The sequence below is a fragment of the Oncorhynchus nerka genome, linkage group LG13 (genome assembly GCF_034236695.1).
Source record: "Oncorhynchus nerka isolate Pitt River linkage group LG13, Oner_Uvic_2.0, whole genome shotgun sequence".
NCBI lineage: Eukaryota > Metazoa > Chordata > Actinopteri > Salmoniformes > Salmonidae > Oncorhynchus > Oncorhynchus nerka.
This window is the reverse complement of record NC_088408.1, coordinates 37,310,974-37,327,733: the sequence shown is the minus strand read 5'-3', so window position 1 is coordinate 37,327,733 and position 16,760 is coordinate 37,310,974. Positions and strand designations below refer to the sequence as shown.

At 43.2% G+C, this 16,760-nt stretch overlaps 1 protein-coding gene across 1 annotated transcript; it reads right to left on the bottom strand.

Annotated features, from left to right (window-relative positions):
* Positions 1–336: 336 nt before the first annotated feature.
* Positions 337–15,606, bottom strand: LOC115139478 (DBH-like monooxygenase protein 1 homolog). The gene is made up of 12 exons (XM_029676939.2): positions 15,001–15,606; positions 13,317–13,463; positions 12,944–13,111; positions 12,661–12,744; positions 10,419–10,598; positions 10,172–10,274; positions 9,829–9,995; positions 9,394–9,585; positions 8,920–8,979; positions 7,475–7,617; positions 869–1,037; positions 337–597 (listed from the first exon to the last, which is right to left on the bottom strand). Exons 1-12 carry the CDS (start codon positions 15,271–15,273, stop codon positions 442–444), a joined length of 1,842 nt encoding a protein of 613 aa, XP_029532799.1. The 5' UTR covers positions 15,274–15,606; the 3' UTR covers positions 337–441.
* Positions 15,607–16,760: the final 1,154 nt, after the last annotated feature.

Sequence of the window (16,760 nt, the reverse complement as noted above, 5' to 3'; positions counted from 1 at the left end):
ACTGAAACTACCCTGAGCCAACTATATGTTTCTATGTAGCCTTGTCAATTATTTGAATCAGGTCTGGAGAAATTCACTGGTATTTGGGGCTATATTGCAAGCCTAAATTCTGGGCAATTTATCCATAAATCATAGAAGAATATGAAGAATGTGTCATGGGCAATACTAGCAAAAAGGGTCTTACACTCCGTAAATAACTACCTACCTAAACTTGACCTTCTTGGCCATAGGTAATACTACTACTTCCAAAACACAACTCTAAATAAACATTTATTAACTCTTGGACATAAAACATTTTAAAAGTATGTTTTATATATATTTAGACAATAAACCCCCCCCAAAAAAATCCACCATGTCAACATCAGCACATCTGATGGAAGAGTCCTTCTAATACACAGGGAGTGATGTGATTCACACAGTTGCATGGCTATAGGCTACAGGCTAAAGGCATAAACAGGCCTGGACTACGGAGTATGTGAGGCACAATGTAAAGAGGAGAACCACTACGCTGTGTGGCTCTGAGGCAGAACGGCACACCACGGAGGGAGGCTTGACTTCAGACTTCACCTCTGGTGGTGACACTAACGTGCCTTGAATCTGGAGGGGAAAAGAAAGAGAGGGAAATGGGAATAACTATGAAATATAGTGAGGAAGATGACTATCCAAAGCACATTCAAGCATATATTTTATCTAGTCAAAATAAAAGAATAACTTTCAACAAAATGAATATAAATCAACATCCCGGAAGAGTGAAAGGGCACAGTTTCATTGGTGGATGACATATATGTATTTCCGTCAGAGACTAATTGATAGCACCACTTTAGCCCCAGCCCCAGCCCCAGCTGCCTGATCCTGACGGAACACTCACCGACCACTCGTCCTGCCCCCACTTGGAGCAGCGCACGTTCATGGGCAGCTGTAGAACCATCTCGTTGAAGGACTTCCCCCTTTTCTTTGACCACCTGTACTTGTCCATGGCCTCTGTGAAGGATAGGTTGCTATACTTCTTTGGGCTCTTGATCATGAAAGGCCAGGTCCTTTGACAGAAGAGGAATGTACATTAAGTGACAGTAGGTAAAAAAATCAAATCAAATCAAATCAAATGTTATTTGTCACATACACATGGTTAGCAGATGTTAATGCGAGTGTAGCGAAATGCTTGTGCTTCTAGTTCCGACAATGCAGTGATAACCAACAAGTAATCTAACTAACAATTCCAAAACTACTGTCTTATACACAGTGTAAGGGGATAAGGAATATGTACATAAGGATATATGAATGAGTGATGGTACAGAGCAGCATACAGTAGATGGTATCGAGTACAGTATATACATATGAGATGAGTATGTAGACAAAGTAAACAAAGTGGCATAGTTAAAGTGGCTAGTGACATAAGAATGCAGTCGATGATCTAGAGTACAGTATATACATATGCATATGAGATGAATAGTGTAGGGTAAGTAACATTATATAAGGTAGCATTGTTTAAAGTGGCTAGTGATATATTTACATCATTTCCCATCAATTCCCATTTTTAAAGTGGCTGGAGTTGGGTCAGTGTCAATGACAGTGTGTTGGCAGCAGCCACTCAATGTTAGTGATTGCTGTTTAACAGTCTGATGGCCTTGAGATAGAAGCTGTTTTTCAGTCTCTCGGTCCCAGCTTTGATGCACCTGTACTGACCTCGCCTTCTGGATGATAGCGGGTGAACAGGCAGTGGTTTGGGTGGTTGATGTCCTTGATGATCTTTATGGCCTTCCTGTAACATCGGGTGGTGTAGGTGTCCTGGAGGGCAGGTAGTTTGCCCCCGGTGATGCGTTGTGCAGACCTCACTACCCTCTGGAGAGCCTTACGGTTGAGGGCGGAGCAGTTGCCGTACCAGGCGGTGATACAGCCCGCCAGGATGCTCTCGATTGTGCATCTGTAGAAGTTTGTGAGTGCTTTTGGTGACAAGCCGAATTTCTTCAGCCTCCTGAGGTTGAAGAGGCGCTGCTGCGCCTTCTTCACGACGCTGTCAGTGTGAGTGGACCAATTCAGTTTGTCTGTGATGTGTATGCCGAGGAACTTAAAACTTGCTACCCTCTCCACTACTGATCCATCGATGTGGATAGGGGGTGTTCCTCTGCTGTTTCCTGAAGTCCACAATCATCTCCTTAGTTTTGTTGACGTTGAGTGTGAGGTTATTTTCCTGACACCACACTCCGAGGGCCCTCACCTCCTCCCTGTAGGCCGTCTCGTCGTTGTTGGTAATCAAGCCTACCACTGTTGTGTCGTCCGCAAACTTGATGATTGAGTTGGAGGCGTGCATGGCCACGCAGTCGTGGGTGAACAGGGAGTACAGGAGAGGGCTCAGAACGCACCCTTGTGGTGCCCCTGTGTTGAGGATCAGCGGGGAGGAGATGTTGTTGCCTACCCTCACCACCTGTGGGCGGCCCGTCAGGAAGTCCAGTACCCAGTTGCACAGGGCGGGGTCGAGACCCAGGGTCTCGAGCTTGATGACGAGCTTGGAGGGTACTATGGTATTGAATGCCGAGCTGTAGTCGATGAACAGCATTCTCACATAGGTATTCCTCTTGTCCAGGTGGGTTAGGGCAGTGTGCAGTGTGGTTGAGATTGCATCGTCTGTGGACCTATTTGGGCGGTAAGCAAATTGGAGTGGGTCTAGGGTGTCAGGTAGGGTGGAGGTGATATGGTCCTTGACTAGTCTCTCAAAGCACTTCATGATGACGGAAGTGAGTGCTACGGGGCGGTAGTCGTTTAGCTCAGTTACCTTAGCTTTCTTGGGAACAGGAACAATGGTGGCCCTCTTGAAGCATGTGGGAACAGCAGACTGGTATAGGGATTGATTGAATATGTCCGTAAACACACCGGCCAGCTGGTCTGCGCATGCTCTGAGGGCGCGGCTGGGGATGCCGCCTGGGCCTGCAGCCTTGCGAGGGTTAACACGTTTAAATGTCTTACTCACCTCGGCTGCAGTGAAGGAGAGACTGCATGTTTTCGTTGCAGGCCGTGTCAGTGGCACTGTATTGTCCTCAAAGCGGGCAAAAAAGTGATTTAGTCTGCCTGGGAGCAAGACATCCTGGTCCTGGTAGAATGTTTACCCGTACGTCTGCTGATGCGCAATATATCGGTCGCTGCATATGTGTACATGTACACTATTCAACATTTTGACAACTTATGGTCAGAAGGGAAAAAGGGCAGAGCTGCTAAACCAGATCATTCCCAAAGCATTTCCATGAGGTAGACGTTAGGGGGAAGTGGGACATTTAGTAGTTTCCTGCTAAGGCCTGTTTGTGTTTACAGAAGGTTAGTGTTCGTCTTTACGACAAGGTTGCTTGGAGAGCACATAGCCTTTCTCGGATGGAAGAAAGAGCTGTGTAACTTCATCTTTTTTTAGAGCAGCCGACCTGATCTATTTGAAACCTCCTCGTTCTTGTGAATGAGAACAGAAGGAGTTGCGTCCCGCTGTAAACGCACTCCAGCAGCTCGACCCATGAAATAGGCTCTCATTTCCAGGCCTCTCATTATTCTCAGGGCCAAGGTCTTACCTTACGCAACCTACTAAACAGGAGCATATGAACAGTAGAGACCATGGACACATTACAGTACGTAGCATCAGATTAAGGAACACGTTGAACTGTGTTTACTGTACGGACATACAATGAACTGACTTCTATGTGACGTAATCATTATATGAAGTAAAATGACGTTATATTTTAGGATTTCCTTTCATGCGCTTACAGCAAACAAATTGAAATGTTACGGCAAAATGATTGTTTTCACAGCAACTATTGTGTATCGTTTCATTTCATTTGATGAAAAACATGTTATTTTGAACAAAATGAATGGAATTCAAGAGCAAAAACATAGTGAGGAAAACAATAAACTATTGCTTTGTATATCTCTCCGTCAAATTCCAGCATGCTAACTAGTAAAACATAACAGAACCTGCTAAAACAGGACAATGAGTATCACTGTTCTCAGCTGCAGCTCAGCTCCACATGTTGACCCCACTGGGCTAGTGTGAGTCCATATTCCTCTGTCCTTCCTTCCTTCCTTCTAATGGCCTGCAATCTCCTTGTCCCATTAATCTTTTCCAGTCCTTCCCCTATTCTCTCTCTCAGGCCTGAGCGAACATACAGTGGGGCAAAAAAGTATTTAGTCAGCCACAAATTGTGCAAGTTCTCCCACTTAAAAAGATGAGAGAGGCCTGTAATTTTCATCACAGGTACACTTCAACTATGACAGACAAAATGAGGGAAAAAAATCCAGAATATCACATTGTAGGATTTTTAATGAATTTATTTGCAAATTATGGTGGAAAATAAGTATTTGGTCACCTACAAACAAGCAAGATTTCTGGTTCTCACAGACCTGTAACTTCTTCTTTAAGAGGCTCCTCTGTCCTCCACTCGTTACCTGTATTAATGGCACCTGTTTGAACTTGTTATCAGTATAAAAGACACCTTGTCCACAACCTCAAACAGTCACACTCCAAACTCCACTATGGCCAAGACCAAAGAGCTGTCAAAGGACACCAGAAACAAAATTGTAGACCTGCACCAGGCTGGGAAGACTGAATCTGCAATAAGTAAGCAGCTTGGTTTGAAGAAATCAACTGTGGGAGCAATTATTAGGAATTGGAAGACATACAAGACCACTGATAATCTCACTCGATCTGGGGCTCCACGCAAGATCTCACTCCGTGGGGTCAAAATGATCACAAGAACGGTGAGCAAAAATCCCAGAATCACACGGGGGGACCTAGTGAATGACCTGCAGAGAGCTGGGACCAAAGTAACAAAGCCTACCATCAGTAACACACTACACCGCCAGGGACTCAAATCCTGCAGTGCCAGACGTGTCTACCTGCTTAAGCCAGTACATGTCCGGGCCCGTCTGAAGTTTGCTAGAGAGCATTTGGATGAGCCAGAAGAAGATTGGGAGAATGTCATATGTTCAGATGAAACCAAAATATAACTTTTTGGTAAAAACTCAACTCGTCGTGTTTGGAGGACAAAGAATGCTGAGTTGAATCCAAAGAACACCATACCTACTGTGAAGCATGGGGGTGGAAAAATCATGCTTTGGGGCTGTTTTTCTGCAAAGGGACCAGGACGACTGATCCGTGTAAAGGAAAGAATGAATGGGGCCATGTATCGTGAGATTTTGAGTGAAAACCTCCTTCCATCAGCAAGGGCATTGAAGTTGAAACGTGGCTGGGTCTTTCAGCATGACAATGATCCCAAACACACCGCCCGGGCAACGAAGGAGTGGCTTCGTAAGAAGCATTTCAAGGTCCTGGAGTGGCCTAGCCAGTCTCCAGATCTCAACCCCATAGAAAATCTTTGGAGGGAGTTGAAAGTCCGTGTTGCCCAGCAACAGCCCCAAAACATCACTGCTCTAGAGGAGATCTGCATGGAGGAATGGGCCAAAATACCAGCAACAGTGTGTGAAAACCTTTTGAAGACTTACAGAAAACGTTTGACCTCTGTCATTGCCAACAAAGGGTATAAAACAAAGTATTGAGATAAACTTTTGTTATTGACCAAATACTTATTTTCCACCATAATTTGCAAATAAAATCATAAAAAATCCTACAATGTGATTTTCTGGATTTTCTTTCTCATTTCATCTGTCATAGTTGAAGTGTACCTATGATGAAAATTACAGGCCTCTCTCATCCTTTTAAGTGGGAGAACTTGCACAATTGGTGGCTGACTAAATACTTTTTTGCCCCACTGTATGTACAGTGCATTCGGAGAGTATTAACACCCCTTTTTCCACATTCTGTTACGTTACAGCCTTATTATAATATGGGTAATACAAGTGTTCTGCTCATCAATCTACACACAGTACCCCCATAATGACAAAACAAAAACAGATTTTTTTGTATTATGTATTATTATAAAAAATAAAAAGATATTTACATAAGTATTCAGACCCTTCACTCAATACTTTGTTGAAGCACCTTTGGCAGTGATTACAGCCTCGAGTCTTCTTGGGTATGACGCTACAAGCTTGGCACACCTGTATTTGGGGAGTTTTTCCCATTCTTCTCTGCAGATCTCTCAAGCACTGTCAGGTTGGATGGGGAGCATCACTGCACAGCTATTTTCAGGTCTCTCCAAAGATGTTAGATCGGGTTCTGGCTGGGTCACTCAAGCACACTCAGATTCTTGTACCAAAGCCACTCTTGCGTTGTCTTGGCTGTGTGCCTAGGGCCGTTGTCCTTTTGGAAGGTCAACCTTCGCCCCAATCTGAGGTCCGGATTGCTCAGGAGCAGGTTTTCATCAAAGATCTCTCTGTACTTTTCTCTGTTCATCTTTCCTTCAATCCTGACTAGTCTCCCAGTAACTGCACCTGAAAAAAATTCCCACAGCATGATGCTGGCTCCACCATGCTTCACCGTAGGGAGGGTGCCAGGTTTCCTCCAGGAGTGACACTTGGCATTCAGGCCAAAGAGTTTGATGTTGGTTTAATCAGACCATTGTTTCTCATTGTCTGAGAGTCTTTAGGTGTCTTTAGGCAAACTCTAAGCAGGCTGTCATGTGCCTTTTACTGAGGAGTGACTTCCATCTGGCCACTCTACCATAAAGGCCTGATTGGTAGAGTGCTGCAGAAATGGTTGTCCTTTTGGAAGGTTCTCCCATCTCCACAGAGGAACTCTGGAGCTCTTTCAGAGTGACCATCGGGTTCTTGGTCACCTCCCTGATCAAGGCCAATCCCCCCTGATTGCTCAGTTTGGCCGGGCAGCCAGATCTACAGTAGGAAGAGTCTTGGTGTTTCGAAAATTCTTCCATTTAAGAATGATGGAGGTCACTGGGCTCTTGGGGACCTTCAATGCTGCAGACATTTTTTGGTACCCTTCCCCAGCTATGTGCCTCAACACAATCCTGTCTCGGAGCTCTACGGACAATTAATTTGACCTCATGGCTTGGTTTTTGCTCTGACATGCACTGTCAACTGTGGGACCTTATATAGACAGGTGTGTGCCTTTCCAAATCCTGCCCAATCAATTGAATTTACCACAGGTGGACTCCAATCAAGTTGTAGATACATCTCAAGGATGATCAATGGAAACAGGATGCACCTGAGCTGTATTTCAAGTCATAGCAAATAAGGTATTTTTATTTTTTATAAATTTGCAAACATTTCTAAAAAAATATTTTCACTTTGCCATTAATGGGGTATTTTGTGTAGATTTTAGAATAAGGCTTTAACGTAACAACATTTGGAAAAAATCAAGGGGTCTGAATACTTTCCGAATGCACTGTATGTACTCGCTGTATAACATGCAGTAACTAATTCGAAACATAACTTCTCCCTGAGAACACATGCTGTATGACCTTTGAAAGGTGCTCCAGGAAGAGAAACTCTTCACCTCAAAAGTATCTTCCCCAATTGTTGTTGCAGGTTCCAACTTGAACTGCTGCATAGGTATTGCAGTTACAGTATACAGCTGCATACTTACGTGACAGGGGCCTGGATCTCTTTGACTCCAATGAACTTGAGCTGCCCGGTGATCTCAGGGAGGCTCTCACACCTGGCCAGGTTCACTCTGGGATAGTAGAGCAGGTAGGACAGACACATCTCATCCCTGGTGGTCAAACCACCCTGAAGGAACAACCAGAGGAAAATAATCAAGAAATCAAGCCTGGGAGACAATCAGTATGCTCAATATTAAACGCCAATACCACAGCTAAATTAAGGTTACCACTTACCATGTTTTACAACTATCACATTACACTTTTATTTCATTCTATTTAGCTCCACAGAAACATTTGTCAACAAATACACCGATATCTGCGTAAAAATCATCAACTCTAACAGCCACTAAGAAATCACGAAAACGGAACAAATTTCGGAACAAATTTGAATGTGAGTGATAAAATGTTAGCATATTGGAAACAGTGCCAGGGAAACTAAACCAAATCATGGATTAGTGTCATACCAGGTGCACAGACTGCTTACAGGGTAAGGAAACCAATGTAACATTTTGTAACTTGGGTGAATGATCCCTTTAAGGACTACTTCAGGGAGCATGATTTCTGACAAGGAGCAGACACAAAAGCATTGCTGGACAAAGTTGCAATGGCAAGCAATGTGTTTTTCGGGGGAAAATAATTGGCATGAATTCACAAAACCATAACAATGGATTCAAATTCAGTCTTATGTCGTTCCAGAATAACAATGAGTTATCATGTTTCCTCCTGAACAGTAGAGAGTAACTTCAGAAGAAAACTACCCTGGTTTTACGACTAGTCATCAGAAATGTGTTAGTTTGATGTCTCTGTAAGAAACAGTGCCAGTAGCTGCAAACGGCGATATAACCAAGATTCGTCTGTGGTCCTGGGGCTGTATTTGCAGACAGATTGTTCAGCCAAGAACAGACAGTCTTTAACACATACATCTGAAAGTATCAACCAAGAGGTTCATGCAGGGGAAACACAACTCATTCCTATAACAAAATTCCCTTCCATTGCATTCAAGTAGCCTCCCCTCTTTCCACTGATATATTATCCTTCTTAATTTTGAGAAATAGGAACGATAGTGGTCTTCAATGTAATTATTCTTCACGATAAGAATGTTTCAAAACAATGTGCTTTGTGTTTGTCTCATGGCGACGCTGAAGTCAAAGGAATAATCCCATAGCTCTATCCTAAAGGGTTCTGTAATAAAATTGGTGTGAACATGATCACTATTGTACCATCCGGCAACCAACCAAATCATCAAATCCTGGAAACACAGACAGATGAGAAACACGAGCTCAAATAGACTCAAATAGGCTCAGCCGGAGGACCAATAGGACACACTGAAAAATGTTGTGATCTCTGTAAACTCAGAAGAACAGATAATTAAAGAAAAAAAAAGTGCGTTTTCATTTATCCATGTGGATTGTGAGTACTACATTCTTACCCAGGTCATGTTTTGTCTGCCTTTCGTGGTGTACTTGCATTCTGTGATCAAATGGTCACCCTGAAAAGAAAACAGATTGAAATCAAGGCTCTTCTCCGGTTGTGAATTTAGAACCCCACATCAAACAGAATGGCGTTGTCATAAAGTACAACATCAATATAACACTAAAGCAACAGTGCGTAAGGTGTGACTCACTGTGGTTTTAGCACGGCTGTACTGCGGTCAAAGGCAACAGCCGTTTGTATGAAATCTTTTTCACATAAGTGAGCAAAACCCCCCAAAATGAACCACTTCTGTCCTGTATCTACAGTATGTCGGTGGATCAAAGTAATGCAATCATCAATCTTTACTGTTCATCAAAGGGTGAGGTAAAACCTGCTTAGACCTGCATGGGAAGCTCAAGCAGTAAATTTATATTCTCATGTTTCCTTCACTACTTAACATGTCAGGTTAACAGTATAGCAGTGTACCAACAGGTAGCAGCAGCCTCTCTTCCTTCAGCAGCTGGAACTCCTGGAAGTTGAAGTCAAACTCCTCGTCATGTGACAGGGGCTGCAGCTCCTCCTGCTCTCGGAAGTGTCTGGTTCTGATGGCGCGGCCAGCAAGGTGGGCATGCATCAGAACAGCAAACACCCTCACTCCGTTGGGCATCTCCTGGCCTAGGGACTGATGGAGGAGCAAAGAGATTCTCTCATAGATGCAGAAAGTGCTTTTTTTTGTGTTTAATTTCACTTTTGGATGATCACTGTTTTGGGAACGTAGCAAGAATAAAACAGAGGCTTGCCACTGTAGGTGATGTAGCATAACAGTAATTTAACAGTGGATGTTGGACGCCTGTTGTTCCCTAGTGAAATGGGACTTTTGGCATCGCACCAGATTGAAAAACGACGCCAGAGCTGGCTGTCTTACCTCCTGCAGACACTCGCGGGTACAGTGTCCTTCGGAGACGTACTCCTGCATGCCTGGAGGCAGCATGTGGTACAGACTGACCCACACACCTGTCTCTATCACACCTGCATCATACTGGCGCAGCTCCGGGGTGTAGAAGAGACGCAGGCCAGAGCTGTCCACCACTCCTGAGAAGGAAACAGTAACGTTACCGTTCACAGGGTAACTGACCGTTGTGCTGTAGATGTCACTTTGGCGCACACAAATGTGTATGCTGTGAACGGGTGAAAAGGAAGAACACAATGGCCATGGCAAACGAGCCACGTTCGCTGTCACATGACGCGTCTTTGTGGGTGTACTGTACCTTGTTGAAGGGCTGGGTTGTCATAGTGGACCTCCATCAGGACATAGACAGGGTCTATTGCTGTGCCAATGGACAGACCAACGTGGGGCGGATAGGTGAACCCCTGTGAGGGTAGATTGAGAGGCACACTGAACATGTCGATAAGGACGCTTACGCGGCCACTCCGATACACGCACACACATGTCGCTAATGAAATGTATTACGACGCTGAATTGAAAACCACCACAAGTAGAAAACAATTGCCCACCTCACCACCGATGGCCCAGGCGAAGACTATCGTCTCACAGGTGAGAAATGAGTCAGGCATATTTGGATGGTAACATTCATGGCTGGCACCGAGCTCACTCTCATTCAAGTTGCTATTACATTGATACAACAAAATGTGATGAACCAGGTTTTCGTGGCCCCTTTGAATCAAAGGCTCAATCTGTAAACAAAAGAGGGGAAGTTGTACATTTGAATGCATTCTAAACCACAGTTGGCTTCTTTTGAATTGCCTACACTTGCCTTAAAAGACCTCAACTCTATTGCTCTTAACCGTAGGATACACATGAGATGGGACAAACAGGATTCGGTTGGCCCTGCTCACCATAGGATGGAAGAAATAATAATATTTTTTCCTCGATAGGGGCCTCTAGTTTGGCCTGTGATTCTGAGCAAAGCAGCTTTCTGCCTGCTGGGCAAACTGTGACATCATACTGTGAGGCCTCCTTTCAAATCAGCACGACATAAGACCAAAGCTTGGCCTATGACCACCATATAAATATTTAGACATTCTTCCCTTTACTTTTTCTCAATTGTTATTATTTAGTGTGGAAGCAGCTGTCGTAGTCGAAGTTAGAGGTTGAGATTGTGACATGGGGGGGGGGGGGGGGGGAGTATCCCTTGTTAGACGATTTGAGACACTTTATAGGCTGCTGTCTCTGAATAGAGGACTTTGTTGAACAGAATACGTCTGTCAAACTAAAATACGCATGTCATGTAGACACAGTTTTCAGGAAGTCTTGAAAGTCAGAGTCAGCTAAACAGGAAGTGAGGTTGCGGTGCCCAGGATAATAGCGGGTGGGGTGAGGTGGTGAAAGGCCAAATAAATCCCCCAGAGGGATGAAACAGGTGGAGCAGAGGGTAGAGAGAGAAACCACGACTGAGAAAATACCATGGGAATGTTTTAAAATATGTTTTTATGCCAGGATAGGTGTGCACAGGGAAAATGAGACTGGCTCTTTTAAACTTCTGTATAAATGCTTTAAAACGCAAAAAAGAACAACAGTAATGTTTCTTTATGGACCACAGATGAATTGGATGAGACAGTCCTATTCAGATCACGCATAAAAACAGATGTCTTACATACGGCCTCTCGCTCGCTGACTCACACATCATGCACACGCACACGAAAACATCTGGGATGGAAAAATATGTTTAATGACAACAGCCTGACTCCCATTTGGATAACCAAATGATTTCCGTTTCACTCTAATTGTGTGCTAGCAACTCATTTAGTATCTTACATCATCCCGTTATGCAAAAGATCCCTCTAAAATAAGAGTTCACAACAATATACGGGCTATCTTAAAACAACAGCGCGTGTGTTGTGCATAGTGGAATCAGACACCCCCAGCTGTTAATAAAGCTAGGATTTTCCACATCTTTTTTTTCTCCAATGGAGCATATTTTTAGTCTAGAATGGTGCTGGTGTTTCTCAGTCTATGCTCTAATTGTTATCATCCGAGTGGCAGAGTGGAGAACAGACGAGAAGAACCAGCTCCATGGGGCAGTACAGTAAGCTATGTGCTGGAGGGGAAGTAAGAGAAGAGGGAGCGAGCCATATTTATCTCTTTCTGGCTCTGGTTCACTTAATGACTGAAGACTCTTTGTTTTTGCGTAACCGTGTTTGACTTGACAGAATAGTCCTTCCGTAAGTGGTACGACGAATGACAACACGACACAGTACCACTATTCCACATGACATGATATGGCTAAGGCAGTGTAGATAAACATACAAGCAGATTTGGGATTTAGATTTAAGAGCACGTTTGGTATTTATGACAAATCAATGTGCCGTCATACCATACCTTTGATTCTAAATTGTACGTGCTACCTCCTTTAATCAAGTGTGTTTGGAAGGCTTTTGGTTTCATACTTGTTCAATTATGTTTGGGGTATATAATTAAAACAATGGCTCTTCTAATACACAGTAGCAATTTGAAGCTGCAAACAAGCTGCAGGTGTGGCTCGGAAGTGAGAGAGAGCTCCCCCCAGGGGGGGGGGGGACATACTTCAGACGACAGCAATGAAAGAGGGACGCAGGCAGACCAAATAAGAACTCAAATGATCCAGGTGAGATGCCTTTAGAGAAGGGTAAACAAACTGACTGCGCCATGACTCAACTATAGGCTAGTCCTTCCTCAAGAGAAAGCCTGTCGTCGATTTGCTATTGTTTTTCTGCTCTGCTGTTAATATAGCTCAATGATTTCCAAGCGTGTACTTACTCTAATTATGTGATGCTTCTGCTGTACCTCCTGGATCTGAAATATCTGACACCAGTAGGTAGTGTCCTTGTATGGCACTGGCACCTATCTTGAGAGAAACAACAAGACAGCAAGACTGATGTTTACCCTTAATAAAATGTGACTAGATCTCACACAGTGCAAATACGGTCTCAGAGTTGTAAAAGGTCTCTCAGAAGTAACAAAAGCCAGAAGTGGTATCAGGTTTGTTTAAGAGACGGGTGGATACTGGGCAGCGTTTGTCTTCTCCAGCTGTCACACTTACGTTTATGTTTTGCAAGTTGAAAAAGTCGGTCCCAGAGGTAATATTAACTTTACTTCCTGGGTCGAGTAGCCGCATACTCTTCCTCCCCCTGTTCACTCCATGGTACATCGGTCCTGACGGTCCCACATCGTCACTGTGGTAGGCCCATATCACCCTCACTGTGCTTTCCTGGGCAGCACATATTACACATCTATTATCTATCAATTCATTTCAATTAAAAAAAATCTGTAAGAAGTACTATGACAACCCCGGGCACGAACTGACACTTCAACTAAAACGCCCACCCACCTTACCCCATACACGAGCACACATTTAAACATCCAAACAACCCACACATTTCCCAGAAGATAAAACACTTCCACCGCCCACGTACCGTGATGTCCTTGTCATTTGTGTCACAGGTCAGGAGATCCCTGCTGAAAGCCAGGACAGTGTGTGTATTGTTCTCCCTGCCATACTCCAGCCTGTAGTTCTGCTGAACATCTCTATGCACTTTTCTCTTGGCGTCTGCAAAGTAATCCTGTAGAAAGCATGCCGGATAAAACACAACTATTCTGGCTGCAATAATACTGTAATTAACCAAAAATGAAGGAGGGGATAAGAGAGCTCTTCAATGTAATTATAGATACATAGATGTAATTCACTAAACTTGGGGGAAACCAGTGTTCTTATGACACAATTGAAAGAGCACTCTAAACAACAAATGTGCATTACTGTTATTATTATTAATAATGACCTATTACGGCAGCAGGGTAGCCTAGTGGTTAGAGCATTGGACTAGTAACCGAAAGGTTATCTGTCGTTCTGCCCCTGAACAGGCAGTTAACCCACTGTTCCTAGGCCGTCATTGAAAATAAAAATTTGTTCTTAACTGACTTGCCTACTAAAATAAAGGTAAAATTAAATAAACTGTACGATTACTATAGCTAGGATGACTACAGTTACTATACCTAATTTGCCTTGAGCCCTGTTTATACCTGCCACTAACATCTTGGCACTAGCGTCTTTTGTTCTGATTGTCCCCACATTTTTAGACAGGTGTAGTCGCTTAAAAGGCGCATTGTGATCGGATTGTGATCAGATCTTCCTTGGCATGCATTCGTCAGGCATTGAACACCTCCGGAGGTAGTCAGGCATTGTGTCTGGATATCTTACAAGTGTAGACGGATCTGCACAGTTACAACTCTAAAATCATAGACAGGTGGCACCATTGACTATGTGTCTTAAAATAAATAAATCAATATTATTGTGAAAGAATGGCTTTGTAATAATTAGCATACAGGGAGGAACCAGGAAATCTGGTCACAGTGGGGACACCATGAACAAATCGGAGACACATTGTAATACCATGTGTAGACAGATTTCTGAAAATGTGGGTACAATCAGAATCTGGACAAGATCTCAGGACACAGGACCCATTTTTGCACCAGGTATAAAATGGGGCTGTTGTTGGCAAGTGTCTGGCTGTCACTGCCAAGCCTAGCTTGCAAATACGTATGACAATTTTCCACTAAGGCGGGCAAACAACAACAACATTGGCACAAAACTACAGCTACCGTCTCCTTCTGGTAACACAATGAGAGAGGTTCTTTTGGATTGTGTGGCATCCTTGCCAGAAATGTTATCCTTGATCCCTGATCCCCGAGGCAGAGCGAGATTCCTGTGATGTGTAGCAATATCAAGACCCCTTACACTGTTGGAGTTAAGCCATGAGTGGCTGGCTGTGCATCACAACAGTTTACCATACCTAGTTACACCTAACCAATAACAGATGTCACTATTGGTTCAATTTGGAGATCCTCAATGACTATGTTCTAGCTATTTTAATCGGGATTTAGATAGGACTATTTCAACACCCACAGTATAACCCAAATAGTCTTGGGAAAAGAGTTAAACATAAATGTAATATAAATCATTATTTTCCTATAGCAGCACAACTGAAGTATGTATGTCATGTAAAAAAAATGCAATTGAAAGTAGCCCACCTCGTGATAAAAAGCAAGGCATAGGCCTAGATGCGTCACTTTCATTCTGTAAAACCAAAGGTGCATGCATACCTGTAGATAGGGTCTTCCATCTGTGACTCCACCAATGACAATATCCGACAACGCCATTGCACCGTTGGGAGATAGACCAAATCCTACATATCCTGTCGTTTCCACTTCTATTTCGAAAGTAATTGTTCCCCGGTCAAACCTCCACTTTAGATGGTATTTCCCATGAGGGTCCAAGATGGTTGAATGTCTAAATCCGCTGCCGTGGGAAAAAGATGCGTAAAACCAAAAAGCTGTGAAGAGAACTAGGACACTACGATATTTCGCGGGTAACATTGTGAACGTTGACGTAAAAAAAAAGAAACAACTACAAACAAACTAAAATGTCTCATTGAATGTCGTTGTTGAGATAAATTGACGTTTCTGTAGAGGTTTGCCAGTGGTGCGCGGCGACCTAAAGACGCTTAATCTGCGAGGAAGCAGCGCTTCTCTCATTCTCTCACTACAACTGTCGAAATGTGTGCTGGCCCCTCTGATCTTTAGAGACACGTCCCACACGGCTACTTCTGTGGTCAGGCCTTACCTGAGTGGTTCGTTGTACACACAGGTGGCTGCGGCTTTCGGCAGTACAGCATAGGACGGTGATAGAGGCTACACATACTTTTAACGGCCTGTATCGACGGGACAGAACGTGAAGAATGGGTGCGTTGTTACAAGCACATACATTCTGAAGTGCACAACAGGGTGCATGGTCAGAATGTATAGTTAGACACTGGATGGATCATCTCTGAACGTGTAAGGGCATAATAGACTATTAGCCTAAATACCAACCTGAGTTAAAAATACAACTCAAAGCAAAAACACAAGCTAAATTAGAATAGGTCTATAGAGGACTAAAAACAAGAGTATTACATAAATACGAAATAATAAAAGATACAGAAGCCCTGTGTTTCTCATATCTCACCATGTCATACATTTTGTGGTAAAAAAAAATACAAGTATTTTCCTTGTCCCTTAATTTGAACTTCTCCTAAATGTATCAGTGCCATTATGCCCTTACACGTTCACAACTGTAGGCCTGGATGTATGGTGAACTACAGTAGGAAAGTAGCCATCAGTCAACAGGCTGACCGCAGTGAGACAAGCTGAAGCTGCCAAAACATCCAGGAACTGTCCCTCCTTCAGAAACACACCTACATGCAAGATGAGGAGAGGGAATGAAATCAACCACTGCATAAAATGGAAAATCTGTTGGAATTCCTATATGCAGATTAAAAAAATAAGTAGCCAAGTAAAAATTGTTCAACAAGAATAATGCAATTAAGCATATGAGATTGAGTACACAAATCAGGTTTTTATTCTCATTTATATAGCCCATTAATCAGGTTTAATGAGTATATTGTACAGTAAAGCTTCCTCGTTCAGAAATAAATATTCAAATATACAACAACTGAACATAACCAAGAATCAAGAAGTCCAAAAACATAATTTCAACTTTTGATTGTTACCATTACCATTAAAAGCATAAGGCAGATAGAAAGTTGTGTAGCCTAAAGGGTGACCAAAACACACTGAATTAATATCGCATGCGAAGGTCAGAAGGGGGAAAGGGAAGCCAGGAATGATTTATTTTATTTATTTAACCTTTATTTAGCTAGGCAAGTCAGTTAAGAACAAATTCTTATTTACAATGACTGCCTACCCAAAGGCAAAAGGCCTCCTGTGGGGACGGGGGCTGGGATTAAAAATAAAAATAGATAAAAAAAATAGATAAATATAGGACAAAACACACATCACGACAACACTACATAAAGAGAGACCTA

Excerpts from the sequence above, each read along its gene's own strand:
- LOC115139478 (XM_029676939.2), bottom strand. The coding sequence starts at position 15,273 with ATGTTACCCGCGAAATATCGTAGTGTCCTAGTTCTCTTCACAGCTTTT. Across the intron at positions 10,599-12,660 it reads AGAAGCATCACATAATTAGA|ATTGAGCCTTTGATTCAAAG; the intron begins GTAAGTACACGC and ends TTTTGTTTACAG. Across the intron at positions 9,586-9,828 it reads CCCGCGAGTGTCTGCAGGAG|TCCCTAGGCCAGGAGATGCC; the intron begins GTAAGACAGCCA and ends CTCCTCCATCAG.